At 40.0% G+C, this 19,095-nt stretch overlaps 1 protein-coding gene and 1 non-coding gene across 10 annotated transcripts in view; both read right to left on the bottom strand.

Moving 5' to 3' along the window:
- JADE3 (jade family PHD finger 3) overlaps positions 1 to 19,095 on the bottom strand; it is a 147,763-nt gene that overhangs the window by 9,707 nt on the left and 118,961 nt on the right. For all 9 annotated transcript variants that reach the window (XM_074324007.1, XM_074324008.1, XM_019716748.2 and 6 more), the window contains 6 exons: positions 18,813 to 19,003; positions 15,451 to 15,662; positions 9,694 to 9,861; positions 6,608 to 6,724; positions 2,559 to 3,029; positions 799 to 916 (listed from right to left, as the gene is read on the bottom strand). In XM_074324007.1, the coding sequence (XP_074180108.1) occupies positions 799 to 916; positions 2,559 to 3,029; positions 6,608 to 6,724; positions 9,694 to 9,861; positions 15,451 to 15,662; positions 18,813 to 19,003 (1,277 nt within the window). The remainder of the gene's footprint in view (positions 1 to 798; positions 917 to 2,558; positions 3,030 to 6,607; positions 6,725 to 9,693; positions 9,862 to 15,450; positions 15,663 to 18,812; positions 19,004 to 19,095) is intronic.
- LOC141569803 (small nucleolar RNA U13) lies at positions 5,743 to 5,845 on the bottom strand. Its single transcript, XR_012493596.1, has one exon. It is a non-coding gene; the product is annotated as a small nucleolar RNA U13 (small nucleolar RNA).

Raw genomic sequence — 19,095 nt, 5'->3', positions numbered from 1 at the left:
TTATGCTCACCTGTCTCTCTCACCTGTCCCTGCAAGGCAGTGTACCTTGCAGGCAGGGATTGTGTCTCACTGACTGCTCTATCTTATCTTCTAGCTCAATTCTTAGCCCATAGTAGGTGCTCAACAAATATTAGTGAATAAATGAAGAGACAAGAACCCAGATCTCCTAACTTCTGGTTAAGGATTTATTTTAACAGATTATTGTTAAGATGGCTAACCCTGGAATGAAATGTTTTTTGGAAACTAGGATTAGATACTATCTTCTTGATTTATAAATGAATCTAATGATTATAGAACAATTTCATGGCTCCAACTAATGGCCCCAATCTGTCTGGGACCTATATTATCTGCCCTAGACCTGCAACTCCCCCAAACCCACCCTGGGATTTCTTGTCTCATGAGTTGACAGTGGAATGGGTCACACTGTATCATGGTTGGACTAGAGCAAATGAGATATTTGACAAGAATTTTAAAAGATTTTTAAGTGAAATAATTGACATAACATTTAACTTGTTAAAATAGAATCTATATACAGAGGGTGCCAAAAAATGTATACATTTTAAGAAAGGAAACTGTATTAAAATTGTAATGCTCAATATATACCGATAACAAAAGATGAATACAAGTCACGTTTGACTTCTACAACTACAAGAGGTGCTCAAAGTGGTTACCATCAGCGTCCAGACACTTCTGATTATGGCGAGCTACTGCTTGAGCAACGCTGACCAAAGTGTTGACTTGTATACATTTTTTTGGCATCCCTGGTATTTTCTAGACCATCTTTGATATATAGGTTACCTGCAGCCATTTCCTGGTTAAGAAGCTGGACTTGCAAACCGAAGATCTGTTCCTGTAGTTTGTTGTGTGACAGCTTCAGCTTTTCTCGCCGGCCTATCATGTAGCACAAATTTCGGACCTGAAAGCCCAAACCCCAGCAAACAGAGATTTTTGTCATGTTGAGCTAATCTGACAAAATTGTTTAGCTAAAATTTAGACAACTAAAGTCGGGTGGGACGGGGAGTGGTGAGGAGAGAAGAATGAACCTAAAGGCTGTACAACGACAGCCACTCCACATGAATTCACGCAGCATTGGTCATTTGTGGGATTGTGGTTCCCATATCACTCAGCAGCATAAATAAAAGGCTCCAAAGCCACCTCCTAAAACCTACTCTCCCTGCAGTGTCCTGGGCTTGCCAGTTATCTGCACAGCCAGGCTGGGAAGACTGAATGATAATTTAACATTTCAGCCTTCCCTGAGTAAACAATGGTAATGCTGGATCCAGTACAATTTTCTAATGAGTGCTGGACCAGCAGGGTAAAGTTTCAGTTTCCAACAGTTATAGATAAAGTTTACTGCTCACTCTTTCAACTCATTCACAAGGGGGAAATCCTCACTCTGTCCTATTCCCCATCTGGACAAATTATTCAACCTTTCAGTGTCCTAGTTTATTCATCTGTAAGTAGGGATAATAATAGCACTTACTTCATAGGCATGTTAGGATTAAATGAGTCAGTATTTATAAAAAAATGCTTACAACACCCCAATAAAATTTATATAAAAAATGCTTACAACAGTGTCGCTGCACAGTAAGTGCTATATATATGTGAGTTAAATTGTAAAAAGTGAGCCAAATCTATGTTCCCTTCCAAATTCTGGCAGCAGAGAAAAACAAACAAATAAGCCATCTCTGTAATTATACTTGATAATAAAATTCTGTAGGGTAAACACAGGGCCTAACTTATACCCCTGTAGTACCAATTTAGTAGATACTACATATCCATAGTATCTACTAAATTGCATATATACAATACAATGTATATATAGTATCTACTAAATTGGTACTACAGGGGTATAAGTTAGGCCCTGCATTTACCGTACAGAATTTAGTAGATACTATGTATATACGGTATCTACTAAACTGGTACTTTATTCATATCATATGTATCATGAGTTAAATGGAATTATCTGGTGCAGAGGCTCTCAACCAAGGACGATTTTGACCCCCAGGGCATTTGGTAATCTGGAAATATTTTGGTTGTCACAACTGGTATCTGGGCACAGTGGGGAGGCAGGTTTGCTGCTGGCCACTAGTGGGTAGAGAGCAAGGGTGCTGCTAAGCATCTTACCAAGGACACAACAAAGGACAGGCCCTGACAACAAAGAACCATCCAGCACCACTGTCAATAGTGCCGAGTTTGAGAAACTCTGAACTAGGTCTTTCCTGAACAAAATTCATTCTTTCTTCAGCTCGCAGCCTCATAAGTGTGTCAGTAAAATACAACTGATCTAATTTAGGCTCAACAGTGAATAAAAAATAAACCAAAGGAGAATTTATTTCAGATTTACGGTTCATGGAGCATATAAGTGAGGCTTCTCCATTCCCTGACAAAATTGAAACAGAGCCCAGTATCTGGGGCCATGATGAAATGAGAAGATAAGCAAGGACACAGAAGCCCACACTGTAAATGAGCTGACGCTTAAAGAAAACAACTGGAAGTGGGACCTCCATTTCTATGCAGACTGAGATTTACACACTCGTCACAGCTGGTCTCCTTACCCGCTCTAGGTCTTGCCGAAGATGCATAAACATTCTCATGCGAGTGTGAATACTCTCCTCTTTTGGCTGCACTAGGCCATTTTCTGCCTCCTCCTTCGGAGGCAGTAACGGCTTATTGAAGTTACTTTTCCGCTTTAGTTTCCAGTAATTGTAGATAAAGTCCACCATTAGTGTGGGCAGCCCCAGCTCTGCGGCCACATCTTCCACACTGACCAGGGTATAGAACTCCTCCTCCAGCTCCCGAAGCTTCTGTGCCCGCAGGCTGATCTTCTCACTTTTGGCCTGGCTCTGCTCTGCAGCCCTATGTAGGGGGTACTCGGCCTCCCCAGGTTTCTGCCTGTTCTGGCTGTGCTTGAGGCAGTATGACTTGAACTTCACTTCATCCCCTTCATCTAGGATGGTCTTCATTTCTAGGCTGTGCTCAAACGCACAAGTGACATGGAAGGCAGTGATGCAGCTTTTCACTGAGCACTGAAGGAAGACAAAAGATGTGTTAAGGCAGCGGGGCTGGGGAGAAGGGGAAGCCCTATATACCTGGGCCTAAAATGAGAACTCAGGAAGCAAAGGAAAGACAGGGATAAAGCTGGTCCTGAATTGACCATGACAGAGGCTTTACAAGTCACCCAGGCAATCTGTTCTTATAGAAAACAGCAAAACAAAGGCAAAAACCCCCCAAAAGCTCCAAACTCTCCTTTAAGGTTTCAGCTCAAGCACTAAGTTTGTCTGAGAATTCGTCCTTGACCTCTGTAAAGAGTCATGCTGTCCCTATTCTGTGTCTCCCATATTACCTTATTATGTGCTTCTATAGTGGTACTTCTCACACTGTACCTACAGAATAACAAATGTCAAATCCCTGGCCATCGTTCTTAAAGAGAGCAGCTGTGTCATTTGTCATGCATTGCCAACAACTATTGAACAAGCAGGTGCTCAAGAAATTCTTCTGAACACATTACAGGAAAAAAACAAGTCAGTATTATTGCCAGAGCATCTACTAGTTCTAAAAATGCCATGGGAACTCCAATATCTAAGTAATCTAACTTCTTGAAATTGTTCTTATAGAGCTGTGCTCTCTGACATGGTAGCCAACCAGCCACAAGCAGCTATTTAAATTAATTAAAATTACACACAATGAAAAATTCAATTTCTCAGTCACATTAGTCATATTCCCACCATACTGGACAGCACAGACTTCCATCACTGCATAAAGTTCTATTGGACAGTATGGTTATAGATAATCTGAAATTAACTATATTTTGCCATTCAAAGATTCAACACAGACCAGGGAGAATCTGGCCCATGACTGCTGTACTTCTTTCCTATGCTTCACTTAGTCTCAGTTACCATTTGTTATGGTTATACTGCTATAGCTTTCCTTCCAAAGATTTAAAATGCTTGGGTGTATTTATGCTTATGCAGAGGCAGGAGGGAAAGCAATGGAGGATTTGTTTCAAAGGATGTAGTGGGAATGCCCATGGTTAAAGCCAAGTTTCAACTCTTTTGGATGCCTGCATCTGGAGGGCAAAATGCTCAATCACCTATGTGTTGAGTTTTTGATAACTAAATATAGAGAATGACCTTGGATATGAATAAAGACTGAAGAAATGCAAACCCTGACAGGTCTCCTTATAATAGATTGAGAAATTCAACACCTAAGAGAATCCTGACAACCATCAAAGCTTTAGTGGGGCAGATTCCATTTAAATTAACTTCACAGGATAAAAAATCCCAGGGATGGAATTCTAAGATCATCTTATCAAGCATCACATTTATTATTGCTTGTACTTCCTCTAAAAGACCTGATTTTCTACCTTCACCGCCCCCCCCACCTCCCACGCTTTCCACTTTTCAATTAAGTGGTCATCTAGCCATTTACTAATTACTCTAGCACTCCCACAAAAGCCCACCCCAGCTCTGGAAAGCTCTGTTGGAAAAGTTTGTTATATTACACTGACATCTGTATCCTTAAAACTTCCATGTATTTGAAAAGCCTCATGAAAATGACCGTGATAAAAGCCCCAAATGTATTTTTATCTGGGTATCTTTTGTCATCACTTGGCTAAGAAACTAGCCAGTCATTTAAAAAACAAGACGCAAAAGGCATTCTTTAGCAGAAGATTAAAAGTGTTGGGCATAGTGCTCTTTTGCTATTTAATAACTGATACAAATATCGGAAAAGAAAGCAAAAAGATTGTTTGCTGTTTAAGAGAATGAATGTGTGACATAAAACTATTACTAATGGGAAGCTAAAGACAAATCATCTCTCTCAGTTCAAATTTATAGAATGTATTAGGTTGGTGCAAAAGTAATTGTGGTTTAAAAGGTGAAAAATAATTGCAAAAACCGCAATTACTTTTGCAGCAACCTAATAGAAACATAAATATAAATTACCTAAAACAAAATACATGAATATGAATTGGGTATTTAGATGAAAACTGGAATGTCCTTAGGAAACTCTGCCATAAAAGTCATCTAGTTTCAAAAAAAAAAAAGTCATTCTATGATATTTATAGCTGGAGGTCTATATATTTCAGTGGTAAAGGAGAAATGCCAACTAAGTTTTGGTGCCAATTAAAAAGCTATTTAACTTTCTCCCCAAAACATTTTATTACACAAAATGCCTCTGTATACATCTCATTTATTTCTACTGTAACCAGTTAAGGTGATAGGGGAGGTACTATTATGCCTATTAAAAAACAGCTTTATTGAGATATAATTTACATACCATAAACTCACCAATTTTAAGTATATACTTCTGTGGTCTTTAGTATATTTTATAGAGTTGTATAAACATGTCCATATGCATTCCAGTACATTTTCAACCCCTCCCAAAAGAAATCTCATGCCTATGTACAGTCGCTCCCTGTTCCCAACCCCAGCCCCGCCCAACCACTAATCTACTTTCTCTCTCTATAGATAGGTCTAGTCTGGGCATTTCATGTAAGTGGAACCATACAATATGTGGCTGCTTGCGTCTGGCTTCTTTCACTTAGCATGTTTTCAAGGTTCGTGTTGTAACAAGTATTAGAATTTCATTCTTTTTAAAATATAGCCAAATAATATTCTATTGTATGGCTATACCACATTTGTTTATCCATTCATTAGTTGATAGTCATTTGGATTATTTACACTTTTTGGCTTTTATGAAATAATGTTACTATGAACATTTGTGTACAAGTTATTGTGTGGGCATATGTTTTCATTTCATGTGTTGTAACAAGGTTTGCGGGAGGCATATCTCACACAGGAGTGTGGAACCCAATCATCATGCTTATGAACTATAAAAGGATCCAAATGACATTATAATAACATTACAATTAGCTAAAGGTCAGATCCCTGGTCATAGGGATTAGCCTTGCTGGATGAAATTGGTGCTTGTTCTTCTCCAGCTGCAGGTACTGGATACAGTCACCTGTGATTTGTGTAACCAGGGAGGCACCTCACGTTGTACCCTGGAGCCTGTAATGTCTTCTTTATTTCTGTTATTGTATTCTTCATTTCTGCTTGGTTCTTTGTTTTCTATCTCCATTTTTATGTTTCCTATCTCTATGTTGAAGTTCTCCCTGAGATCATGCTTGTCTCCATTTCGTTTTTTTTTCCCCCTGGAGTTTTGTTCTGTTCTTTCATTTGGGACATGTTTCTCTGTCTCCCCATTTTGGCTGCCTCCCTGTTTGTTTCTATGTAAGGTGGAGCTGCTATGTGTCCCGGTCTTAGTAGCGTGGCCTTAGGTAGCAGGTGTGCTGTGGGGCTCAGTGGTGCAGTCTCCCTGGTCACCTGAGCCAGGTACTTCAGAATTCACCTAGTTCATCAACTCTGACAACCAAGGATGGAAATTAACTACCGCTATGGATACTGAAAAGACTAAGCTGAAGGGTTCAGAGACAATATCCAAAAAAAAAAGGGTTCCAGAAATGGTCTGTACAATGGTAGAGCCCTGGGAGTGAGTGGCGGGCCTCCTGAGTAACCTTTCAGTTAACAGAATGCTCTCACTGGGCGGGCGAGTCTGGCTAATTTGGTGTTAGCCCACTCTACCACTTCTCATGGGGACTTACCTGAATGCAAGCTCCTGTCTTCAACTTGCACAAGTTACAGACTAAGGCCCACCGACTGGGTGGGATGTGGGATATCTTTGTGATTGGTTCCATCCTCTCGGGACAACCAATGCTGACCTATGAAGAAAACAGTAGCATAAGGCGAGGCCCCATGGCATTCCTGAAATCCCTTCTACAAACCATGAATGATGCTACATGAAGCTCAGAACATCACAACAATGAGGTGAGCCATGGCTCTTAAGGTTACGATGGGACTAAGGAGAAATAAAACTTGTCTCTGGCCACTGCTCAAGACTTCAATCATTTCCAGTAATATAACGATTCATATATAGGATGAGAGGGCTGGAGTGGAGACTAGGTGTGGTTACCTTAATGAATCAAAGACATCTACACTTTACTTAGGAATCAAAGAAAGCTACTAAGGAGGGGATCAAATATATGGTGATGGAAGGAGAACTGACTCTGGGTGGTGAACACACAATGGGATTTGTAGATGATGTGTTACAGAATTGTACACCTGAAATCTATGTAACTTTACTAACAATTGTCACCCCAATAAACTTTAATTTTAAAAAAAGAAAGCTACTAAGGAAAGAAATTAAAATTCACAAAATCTAGCACCTATTATGTTACAGATGGTGCCACATGCCTTGTTTTTTTCATTTAATCAATGAAGGATGAGAAACAGAGGCAGCGACAAGCCTTTCAGTTCAGTCTACAAAGAAGCATGATATTGTTGGAAAGTAGCAGCAATTTGTGCAATGAAGAGATTGCAGCAAGGAAGTAGAAAGGATGGGGATGACAACATTTGTAAACCAAAGTCCTTAAAAATCACATATGTATCATCAGCTTACTCATCTGCTCTCTCAGCCAAAGTGGCTTCAAAGAGAAATTAAGTCTTTGGGAGAGTGCTGAAAGGAAAAGGATGTTTTTAAAAAAGATGGAAAATTCTTTTCCACATGAAAATAAGGGGTCAAGTAAATTCTAGTAAAAAGTGTTTTCTTTTTCTTTCCTCTTTTTCTTTAATACAAATATGTACATGAATTTCTCAGAGAGACACAACTCTAAAAAGTGAAGGTCTGTTGAATAAGGATGGTTAAACTAGCACAAGTTCTGCCCACATCAAGAAACCAGCCCAAAGGGTACTGGAAACCAGGTACTAGAAACCGTAAGAGAAGGTCAAGAGGTGTGAAAGCTTCTTTTACTTTTAAAGAACTCTTCCTGAGTCATATTCCAGACTCTTATATGCTGAGGGAGCCGGCTCTCTTAGCAAGGGATTTGCTGCTGGAAAGTAGTCACTCTCAGGCCGGAAACCTGAAAGCTCATTTCACATATCTATAAGCTGACTGTTCTTAGTAAGAAAAAGAAACCACTTCTCAAGTATTTTTAAAAATACTGACCTCTATATCCATAAGAATACCACAGTATGTATCTAGAACTTTCAGTTTAACTCTGTGCGCTTGATTATTGTATAACTCCCCTGGAACTGACATTAACAAGAATAAAGCCAGGGAAATGTTAAAGGAGAGTGAATTACTGATATATTGTCATCAGCTCCCCCGTGAACTGAATTCTGTAGTCTCTCTTGTCCTACAGTTAAACTGCCTAACAAATTTGCTGGCTTGGATAGGGGCTGGGGAAAGAGGATGTGAGTGGGATGTCCAAATAGTTTAAAAAAAAAAGGGCAGCCATAAGAAGTAAGGAGAAGTACTGTCTGGAAGCCCTTTTTAATCAACTTAGTGTGCACACAGCCCATCAAGAAATACCAGAAACTGAAGAACCAGATTAAATAATAATGGATGGAGTTTTGTATAAAGAAGCTCTTAAACAAATGTTGAATCCAACCAAGCTCTGGAAAGAGCTTCAAAAATCAAAGGGCAACCATCACAGGGGGGTGGGGGGAAAGAGCTGTTGCTCACTTTATTTGTAATAGCCTCAAACTGGAAACAACTCAAATGTCCATCAAAGGAGAATGGATAAATAAATCACGGTATATCCATACAATGGAACACTACCCAGCAATAGAAAGGAATGAATGTTGATACACACTACAACACAGAGTGCTAGCCAGACAGAAAAAAGTGCAAAAAGTATGATTCTATTTATATGAAGTTCAAAAACAGACAAAACTAATGTATACTGATAGAAATCACTCTTGGGTAATAGGGACCCAAAGAGGGACCGGAAAGTGGGTATGAGGGATCTCTCCATAGAGTTCCATGTCTTGGTGTGGGTTGTGGTTACAGATACACACGTGTGAAAATGCATGAACCCCCTACACTTAAGATTTGGTATTTTAAGGTAAATGTTACCTTAAAAAATCTTTTGCTCGGTGGTCAAGACATGGAAACAACCGAAGTATCCTTCGATAGACGATTAAAGAAGATGTGGTATATATACACAATGGAATACTACTCTGCCATGAGAAAAGATGAAATACTGCCATTTGCAATAACATGGATGGATCTTGAGACTATCATGCTAAGTGAAATAAGTCACACAGAAAAAGGTGAGAACCATATGACTTCACTCCTATGTGGGATATAAAACTGAAAGCAACAAAGGAACAAGACGAACAAACAGAAACTCATAGACGCGGACAACAGTTTAGTGGTTACCAGAGAATAAGGGGGGAGAGGGTTGTAGATGAGGGTAAAGGGGGTCAAATATATGTGATGGAAGGAGATTTGACTTTGGGTAGTGAACACACAATGCAAAAGTTAGATAATATATTATAGATTTATACACTTGAAACCTATATAGTAATTCTACTAACCAATGTCACCCCACTAAATTTAATAAATATTTTAAAAAAATCCTGCTGCTCATTTCCTGGTCTTTTGTGCCTCTGCTGTCCTACAAATTTATCCAGTACTGCTGGCAGTACCACCTATAAATGAATCAGCATGGGCTTACATGATCACTTTTATACAAGAAGGACGTGAGGGAGCTCACGGAGAAGCATTATCACCTCAGAAACATGGGCAGGCATGAAGCATCTCTATGAAGCCTGAGGCGGTCTGAATATTGTGGGAAATGGGAGTACTCTCGAGCAAGAGGCCTCACAGGCCTGGATGAGTTCTTACCTCCGGAATCCACAGGGCACAACTGACATGAGCCCATTTAGTTCCCGTCTTGGTGGTCTTCATGGCCCCACCTTTCTTTGGACATAATAGACACTGTGGATAGATGCCCAGGACACAGGAGCGACACAGCCAACTGCCTTCTGGGACCTTGAGGATGCCGTAACAGGCCTGGAGACACGAGGAAAAGGGAGAGTGGTTAGCATTCTTCTCACCAGGGTCGATGTCTGCTTTCTGGTACAGCCACAGAGTATCCTCCACTTTTAGGAGAAAGAGGCCAAAAAGGCCAAACAAGCTCATATCTAGGATTTAGTAATTCCCTGTTTCCCTGAAAATAAGCCCTAGCCGGACCACCAGCTCTACTGCGTCTTTTGGAGCAAAAATTAACATACGACCCAGTCTTGCTTTAATATAAGAATGGATATAATAATATAATATAATACCAGGTCTTACATTAAGCTTTGCTCCAAAAGATGCATTAGAGCTGATGGTCTGGCTAGGGCTTAGTTTTGGGGAAGCACGGTTTAAAACATTCCAAAAAAAAAAAGGGCAACTTCCAGCATCTGTTCTAAGAGCAGTATGTCGGTCTGTGAGAACAGAGGAAGATTAGAAGGAAATACATGCAAAGGTTAGCCCAACTGTTATCTGAGTTTGGGGGGTTACATATTTTTTTTTGGCCTCCATTTTTTAAAGCTTCTTCAATGATTATTATAGTTAGTCACATACTTATTCAACAACTTCTCCATGTCAGGCAGTGTTTTGATCAAGAAAAGCATGTTAGAAAATAAACAGAATGAAACTTCTGAGAGGCAAATGAGCTGATGTTTAAAGAGCCTAACTGCCTGGTACACAAAAAGCACTCTGCAAATTGTAGCAATTACTTGCTTGAGTTGAAGAAAAAGGGCCTTGTGAATAAATACTGAATTGAATAGAATATTAGACTAATCACAATACTCCATAATGAGTTTTGGAAGCTGCTTCAAATCCTTTGCGGAATGAAGCTGGACAAATAAATGAATTAGTGGGGGAGAGGAGGGAGATTAGTTTGGAAAACATTCTAGATTTCATTTTCATTACGCCCATCCTTCCCTGCTTACTGCTCTACTCTCACCATTTGAGACCAAACCGGGGGGCCACCTGGCTCCCCATGTGGCCTGGGACACCCTACACCACTGACTTACTCACCACGGCAGCTTCAGAATCTGTGCCTGCCCAGGTGGTTCACCCACAGCTCAGATTCAAGTCACAACAGTTACCATCATGTCACCCCCCCACCCGTCAACTGGCCCCCTTTCCCAGCTCCCTCTATCCATATCACCACAATGCTTCCCACCTTCCAGATCCAAATTCCCAGACTCCTATTATCCCCTTTCCTCCTTCACCTATTGTCCCCGGGGCTTAGGAGTGCTCCCTGCAGTGACCTCTAGACTCTGACCTTCTTCCCCATCCAGACCACAATGGCTCCACCCAAGTCCTCATCACATCATGCCTGGATTGATTTGTTTCAAAATCCTCCTCCTCCCCCTTCACACCTTCAACCTTTCCTCTATTTGGCTGCCATATTCTTATTAAAACAGTGATTTCATACCATTGCACAAACAAACCCTCTAGAAACTCCTTACCTCCACCCCCTTCTAAACCAGGGGTTGGCAAACTACCTGTAGCCTGTTTTGTAAGGCCAACAAGCTGAGAATGTTTTTCATACTTTTAAAGGAAATTAAAAAATATGTAACAGGGACTGTATGTGACCCTCAAAGTCTAGAATATTTACTATCTGAGCCTTCAAAGGAAACGTTTGCTGGCCCTGGATCTAAAGCCTGCTGCTCCTCACCTCACTGCTCAGGCCACTATACCCCCTGTGTCTGCTCCACTTCTCGGCCCCGGCCTTCTACTCAGTGCTTCCCCTCACTAGGTGCACAGTCTGCATCACGTAGGCTCTACTTCGGCTGTCATGTTTCATCTCCTCACTGAGACTTTAAGGTCACTGGGAGTAGGTCCTTTATCATCAATTTATCTGGAATGATCTCTACACTGAGCTCCAGTCGGTAGGTTTGGTCATACAAATTAAAGCTCAAGAACTGAAGGTGGAATCCGGCCAGGCTGGTCTCACAACAGCAGAACATCACTTTATAAGGTTTCTAACTTTCAAAGCTTTTCTTTCTCTGAGGTCCAGATAGAAAGATTGCTGGGAAATGAAAGCAAGCTTCCTCCCTAAAACACAGCCTCTTTCAGACCAGCAGAAGAAAAACCAATGGCTGGTTCTAGGATGACCCTTTACCTCCTGGCCATTCTATTGGGCAGAAAATCATTTACTGAGTCTTGTGTAGACTTATTCATGGTCATAAAATCATAGAAACTTGTATTTCATAGCAATGGTTCTCAAGTTTTTGTAGACCACAAAATGATGAAGGCTGTGGACTCTCTTGAGAAAACTACACACGTGCATGAACATATGTTTTGCATACAATTTCAGGGGGTTAATAAACTCAGTGCCAAACATTATATATGACAGATAGAAAAACCATGAGCATGTATCTTCAGGCAAATTTAAGCCTCAGTTTGAGTATTCAATACCAGGGCTAAGAAGCAGAAAATGGAACATACAAAGGGACTTGGAATGGTCTCAATTTTCACATTTTTAATGAAAAATTTTAAGTTCACTGTTAAAATCTGAAGTCTATAGAGTAAACCTCTCTTATTAAGTATATTATAGGCACAGAGGCACAAACATTTGCATACTATGGTGGCATTAAAGAACAAAAATTCTGTTTAATAAATATGTCAATATGTTCCCGATTGTGTTGAGTAAACCAAGTCTTCCAAATCATTTTAAATCATTTTTCAGTCAACAGAGGGAGCTCTAACCTAAGTAACTTCAGAATGCCAGTGACTGTACTCTGGAAGAACCTCTGTTAGATGAAATTTTATGTGGCACAACACCCAGCTTTACTACATACCAGCTTACATCCTGCAAGGCCTGGGCAGGTGTTACTGTTATCTTTTTCTACGTGATGAAAGAGCATCATTCATAGTCATCACTGGGTATGTTTTTTTTTAAAAATACCTTTGAGGAGAATTATTATGCTACATTTCATTTTGTTAGTCAAATAACTTGAAAATAATTCCTTAATATTTTGTCCCAACTGTGAAGGACAAATACAGAAAGTATACACAGATGATCTTTGTACTATTCCCTTTAAGCCTACTACAGATTGACAGTCATTAATCAGAAAACCCTAGGGTGAGAAACATCAGGAAATTCAGGGTTGCTCAGATTTTAAGAAATATCGTACATACACGGTATATTACCTAACCCCCTAATGGGACCAGGGGCAGTGCCATATAATCAAATACATTAATATTTCTCTAAAAAATACACGAGTATTTACACAAAACGGTATAAAGACTATAAATGGCCTCATATTGGGTGAGTTCTACTATTGCCCCCAAACTAGTTTTGGTGCCAAACTTAAACAACAATGTGCAGTTTTCAGAGTTTTAAAAATTTGGAATTGCAGAGAAGGGACTGTGGACCTATACTGTCAGATACCTAAATTCATCCTTATATAGTAAAGATTTTCTCTCTCACTAAGGGTGTGACATAAATGACAATAACTGGTAAAGACAAATTTTTGAAATTCAGTCTTTTAAAGGACAAAAGTGGGCAGCTGGATGGCTCAGTTGGTTAGAGCGCGAGCTCTGAACAACAGGGTTGCTGGTTCGATTCCCACATGGGCCAGTGAACTGCGCCCTCCACAACTAGATTGAAGATGAGCATTCCACTGAGCTGCCCGAGGGGCGGCAGGATGGCTCAGTTGGTTAGAGCGTGAGCTCTCAACAACAAGGTTGCTGGTTCAATTCCCACATGGGATGGTGGGCTGCGCCCCCTGCAACTAAAGACTGAAAACAGCGACTGGACTTGGAGCTGAGCTGCGCCCTCCACAACTAGATTGAAGGACACTGACTTGGAGCTGATGGGCCCTGGAGAAACACACTGTTCCAATAAAATAAAAAAAATAAAAAAAATAAAAATAAAAAAAAATAAAATAAAAAAAAATAAAATAAAATAAAATAAAATAAAATAAAATAAAATAAAATAAAAGTGTATACATTAAAAAAAGTTACCTTTCATAAATTCTCTTAAAAAACAAACAAAAAACAAGGGCAAAAGTAAAATGAAGAACCAATTGGCCACAGAATAATTTTGAGTACCTTCTAATATAGAGGGTTAGGTTACACGGCCCAGGGAATTAAAATAAAGTCTTAAGCCGTGGTTTCTCTCTATCTCCTGTTATATAATCCTTTCATTTTGTAGCCAGAATGATCTTTCTAAAATACAAATCCGATCCTTCAGAGTTGATAGGACAAAAGCGAGGTTCCTTAGTTTGTGAGAGAAGGCCCTTCACACGTGTGCCTTGTACCCTTGTCTCCCCTTACTCTGCATGCCTTCCCAGCTCCACCTGCCACTCTCTGCAGCTCTGAACTGCTCAGAGTTGCCTCCAATATGCTTTGCCCACTCCTTCACCCCATCTGACCGTGCTCTCCACTCTGCCTGAACACCTGCTGCTGTTTCATCTGGCATCTCCTTTTGGCCGTTAAGATTCAACTTGGATGCCGCTTCCTGAAAGTTGTCCCTGACCCCCCATTCCCCCATGTACTTCCACAGCAGCATGGACTTTTACCTACAAAAGACACTCGGTGTATTATGCTAAATGGGCACTTTCCAGGTAGTCCCTACAACAGACTCTGATCTCCCTGGGGGTGAAGACCATGTCTGCCTCTTCGCCACTGACTGTGTCTTCCGCATGCAGCACAGTCCTGGCATATGGATGGTGGTGCGTACCTATCTGCTAGATAAATTAATGAAATGAAACATCCAACAGGTTCAGAAGAGTGAAAAATCACTTGGGATAGGGGAGCTCAAGAAAGGATTTGAACTAGATCTTGGAAGATATGTAGATTTTTGACAGTTGGAGATGGGAGGAGGCATTTTGGATTGGGGTGTGGCCTAAACATGGAGCCAAGGTAGTGTCAGGAATATGCACCACTGCCCCCTTAAGTCACCTTATTTCGCTGGAACACACGGCTTGTGGGGGAAGAAAAGAGCTGAAAAGAATGTTGATATCATCACCATCACTATTATTCATTAAAAAGGCAGTGTGGTAGAAAGAATGACAAATAACTAGCAGTGAGAGCTTAGTTAAAGTCACTTCACCTTCCTGGCATAACCTGTAAAATTGAGGAGTGGGACCGTCCTTTATAGTCCTAAGATTCTATGACCTTTAAAAGTGGAGCGGACCTAGCTTTCTGGGAGTGGTATACGTGGCAGATGGGGGAGGGCGCCAGGTGCTAGGATAAGGAGTCCAGACTTCCGGCTGCAGGAGGTGTAAACTCAAGGTTGCTGACCACGGGTGCACCTGATGAGTTCACAAGGATTCGAAGGCAGAGGAGAGACTCCCAGGCAGGCAGCAAGGAGACTCCCCAAGGTACTGTAAAAGTACTGAACAAGGCAATCTCGATGGCGTGGGCATAAAGGAACACAGCGATCACCTGGGAGTGGCCCCTGGGGTCAAGTTAGTAAGTCACCCTGGGGATTATAAGAAGTACTGTTTCTAAAGGAACTACTGAGGAACAGCCAGACCACATCTTTCTTTTCCCCCTACACGCAAGCTGCTTGCTACCCAGACATGGTGCTGGAGCTCATCAGCGAGCCTCGGCAAGGCTGACGGCGGGGAGGTGCTGGTCTCAGCGCTCACTGACCTGGTGCACACAGACGTTACACTTATCACAGAACACCATATCATTCCCTTCTTCACTGTCTGGAGACCGGCACACATCACAGATCACATCTTCATCATACTCTATGCCTAGCCCTTCCTCTGTCTTAATAGCATGGTTCATATTTTCATGGCAATGGCGTTCCAGGACTTCTATTGTCTTTTCCATAAGATTCTCATCAACTGGCCCACAACCTGCACAGAAATACAAACAATCAATCAACCTGTCAGTTAGCTGTCATTCCCAAATCACCTACTGTGAGCCCGGTGCAGGCATGAGGATATTCTTTTTTCATTTTAAAATTAAAGTTTATCGGGGTGACAACTGTTAGTAAAGTTATATAGGTTTCAGGTGTACAATTCTGTAATACATTATCTATATATCACATTGTGTGTTCACCACCTAGAGTCAGTTCTCTTTCCATGGGTGAGGATATTCTAAAGGACAAAACCATCTCTTCCTTGATCTAATACCACCAGATTTCAAGGAATCATTTTACCAGAGCTATTCTAATATTTACCTACCATTACATATTAGTGTTTGACACATGAAGGAGAAATGCATTTTACCATATTCCTTGTAAGATCTATTACTGACCCTTTCAATTTTCTCTAAATCCTAGCCAGTCTCCTCCTAAATCTCTGCATTTTCTTTTATTCCCAGAGAGGGGACTTTCACTGAGCTTTGTAATTTTGAAGACTAACTTATAGCATAAGATAATTAGAATCACGTAATTATTTGGATATAAATAATCATTCGTAGCAAATTAGTCCCAATGAGCACATTTAATGGTTATACAAGGAAATTTTCATACAAAAAGGTATTAAGTCATAAAAGAAAATTCTAGGTACTGTATATGTGATTATATACATGAAATATTGTTTTTCAAATCTGACTTTTAAAAAAATCCAATAATTTACCAAGGTCAAACTCCAATATAAAACAAACCTGTTAGCATTTACAAAAGTCTAAATGCAAATTCTGAAATTCCATTTTTTGACTCTTGATTCCTTTTCCTTCTATATTTTTAATTTTTCTTAGTCTTCCATACTTAATAACCAAACTATAAAAGATTCATATGGTGGATATTGATAAAACTAAACATTTTTTGCTTGGAGGACTAATAATTTTGTGAGAGCACACATATATTTATTCTAACAGCTTGTAAACTGAGGAACAATTCCCAAAATAAACAAAAAACAAATTTACCTAAGTATTCTACTTCATTTGCAATATAAGATCTCCTAAGGAACTTTGAAATTCCACATAAATTACCTTTCTTAATGTTGTAGATACTTATAAAACATACAAAAAACTACCCAGGTGGTATGTTTCAATTTTCCAGGCAATACAAATCACAACTTTGTTTCTGCAGTGAAGGGGTATAGTGTCTGGTTAGAAGAGCCCTTGGATTCAAATTCCAACTTGACCTCATATTGGTTATGTAAACTTTGACAAGTTATTTATCTGCTCTAAGGCTTAGTTTCCTTATCTATAAAATAAGGATAATATCAAACTCACTGATTTCTCGTAAGGCTGAGACGAGGTAATGTTTATACATTGCTTAATATAATGCCTGGTATGTAGTAAGCACTCAATTTTTAAAATTCCTTAATCTGAATCACAAAAATATGCTTAATTGAACATTGCTTTTAAAAAAGTTTATTTTAAGCTCTTAGAAGCCTCACTACAATATCATTCACCCTAAAGGAATGCTTGAGGTAAGGCAATCCTCTTTTAAAACTCGTCCAAGCCTAAATGCAGTGTGGTATCCTGGATGGGATCCTGGAACAGAAAAAGGTCATTAGTAAAAAATTGGTGAAATCCTGATAAAGCCTGGAATTTAGCTAGTAGTAATGTACCTGTGTTGGTTTCTTAGCTTTGACAAATGTACCCTGGTGAAGTGAGATGTCAGCATTAGGGGAAACTGAAACTGTGTGAGGGATATAGCTAACTGTATTAAATATGCAACTTCTCTGTAAATGTAAAAATATTCCTAAATAAAGTTTATTTAAAAAAAAAACTCATCCAAAGGGAATTAACTGCAAAATCCCAAAGCGACCTTGCTATAAGGTAGTGTCATGTCAAAGGCAGCATTGTAACAACTGTAATGTATGTGGATGTTATGTGGTTCATAAACACCACACCTCGAGCCATCAATCCACTTGTTTAAAAAAAAGACGGTCCACTCTGTCTGTCTTTTATTCTCTTTGTGCTTCCCATCCTAAATTGACAACCCCTCTCCTCTTAGAGAGCAGAGCAAGAAAATACATAAAACAAAAAGTTTTAAAAAGCAAGGAGTAAGTATTGGTTACTGGCAAAATAAGTACCACCATTGTGCCAAACTGGATTCATTCAATTTTAATTTTTTGGTCACATGCATTCAGATACCAACCTCAAAAGAAAGAAAGAAAAAAAAAAGAGGGGGAGGGAGGGAAGGAAAACCACTGATCCTTGTACTAACAACGAACAAATGAGATTCAAACAAAAATGAACTCAAATGTATCCTTCACCATATCTCATATATAGAATTAAAAAGCACCCAGTTCCACAGAACCACTTTGACCTAAACACTGCTCAGATGGAAGACAGGCCAAAAAGAGTTGTGTGTGTTAGTTTCCTTTCAGCCTAGGATTGCCAGTAAGGTACCGCATAGCATCCATTCTCTTTAAAATTATTATTATGTTGACTTGCAAGGTTTCTGTTTGTTTTTGTTTCATTTTATTTTATTTTTGAGAGTTGCATGACCACTCTAGAACTCTCTGGAGGTAGCTAAGAACTGCTTTGGGATGGTTTACCCTTGGCCTGTCATTCTTCCAAGCAGCAAAATTACCTGCATTAAGGCGTCTGGTCATATCACCCTGTCAGTTGCAGCGGTGCTGCCTAATGCTGAACTTGGAGCTTCTCTCCATCAAGAAGAGATGGTAGAGGAGCTATTATCTTGGGGCCCGCTCTCTGATCTGAATGCTTTTCAGGGCTGAATGAGGAACCAATCTAAGAATCCTCCTCAACCAGAAGTCCATGAGCCATGACCACTCACACACTCAGAATTGGGAAACAGTCTCGTGAAACCTACATGCCATCCCTGATCTGTGCTACTCACCATGAACAAGGAAAGAAAAGGTCAGATTTAAATTGTATTGCTCTATTTCAGTATATTTATGCAGTTCAATATATGCCTCATTAAGATAAAATCAAAGAGAAAAGTAAACAAAAGGCCAGAAAAGAAAGGAAGTCACAAGATGAAAGCAAGTAAAATGGTCCTGACAACTTAACAACAAAAACAACAACAAAAAATCACATGTTGCGTCAAGAAGCAACTTACTTGTGAAAAACTAACTTACCCATTTCTGCAAGGTCCTCATTGAGTCCCTGGAGCCAGAAGATGTCCATGTCATCTAGGTCATAGCGGCACACAGATGCCGCCAGCTCCGTAATGTTGATATAACCAGGCTCCGCAGTCTCTGAGTTAGAGCACTGGATATACTTTCGGGGCCGGGTAAACAGAACATCCTTTACCTTCTCGGCCACAATCCTAGAAAAGTAAAAGACAGACAGTGATAACAATCAACAAATGACAGATTGCAGGCACTGACTGGATAGGCCCAATAGCACTCAAGTCATGAA

Source organism: Rhinolophus sinicus, chromosome X (genome assembly GCF_036562045.2).
Source record: "Rhinolophus sinicus isolate RSC01 chromosome X, ASM3656204v1, whole genome shotgun sequence".
Taxonomy (NCBI): domain Eukaryota; kingdom Metazoa; phylum Chordata; class Mammalia; order Chiroptera; family Rhinolophidae; genus Rhinolophus; species Rhinolophus sinicus.
Note: the sequence above shows the minus strand (reverse complement) of the source record. Positions and strands in the feature narration are given on the sequence as shown.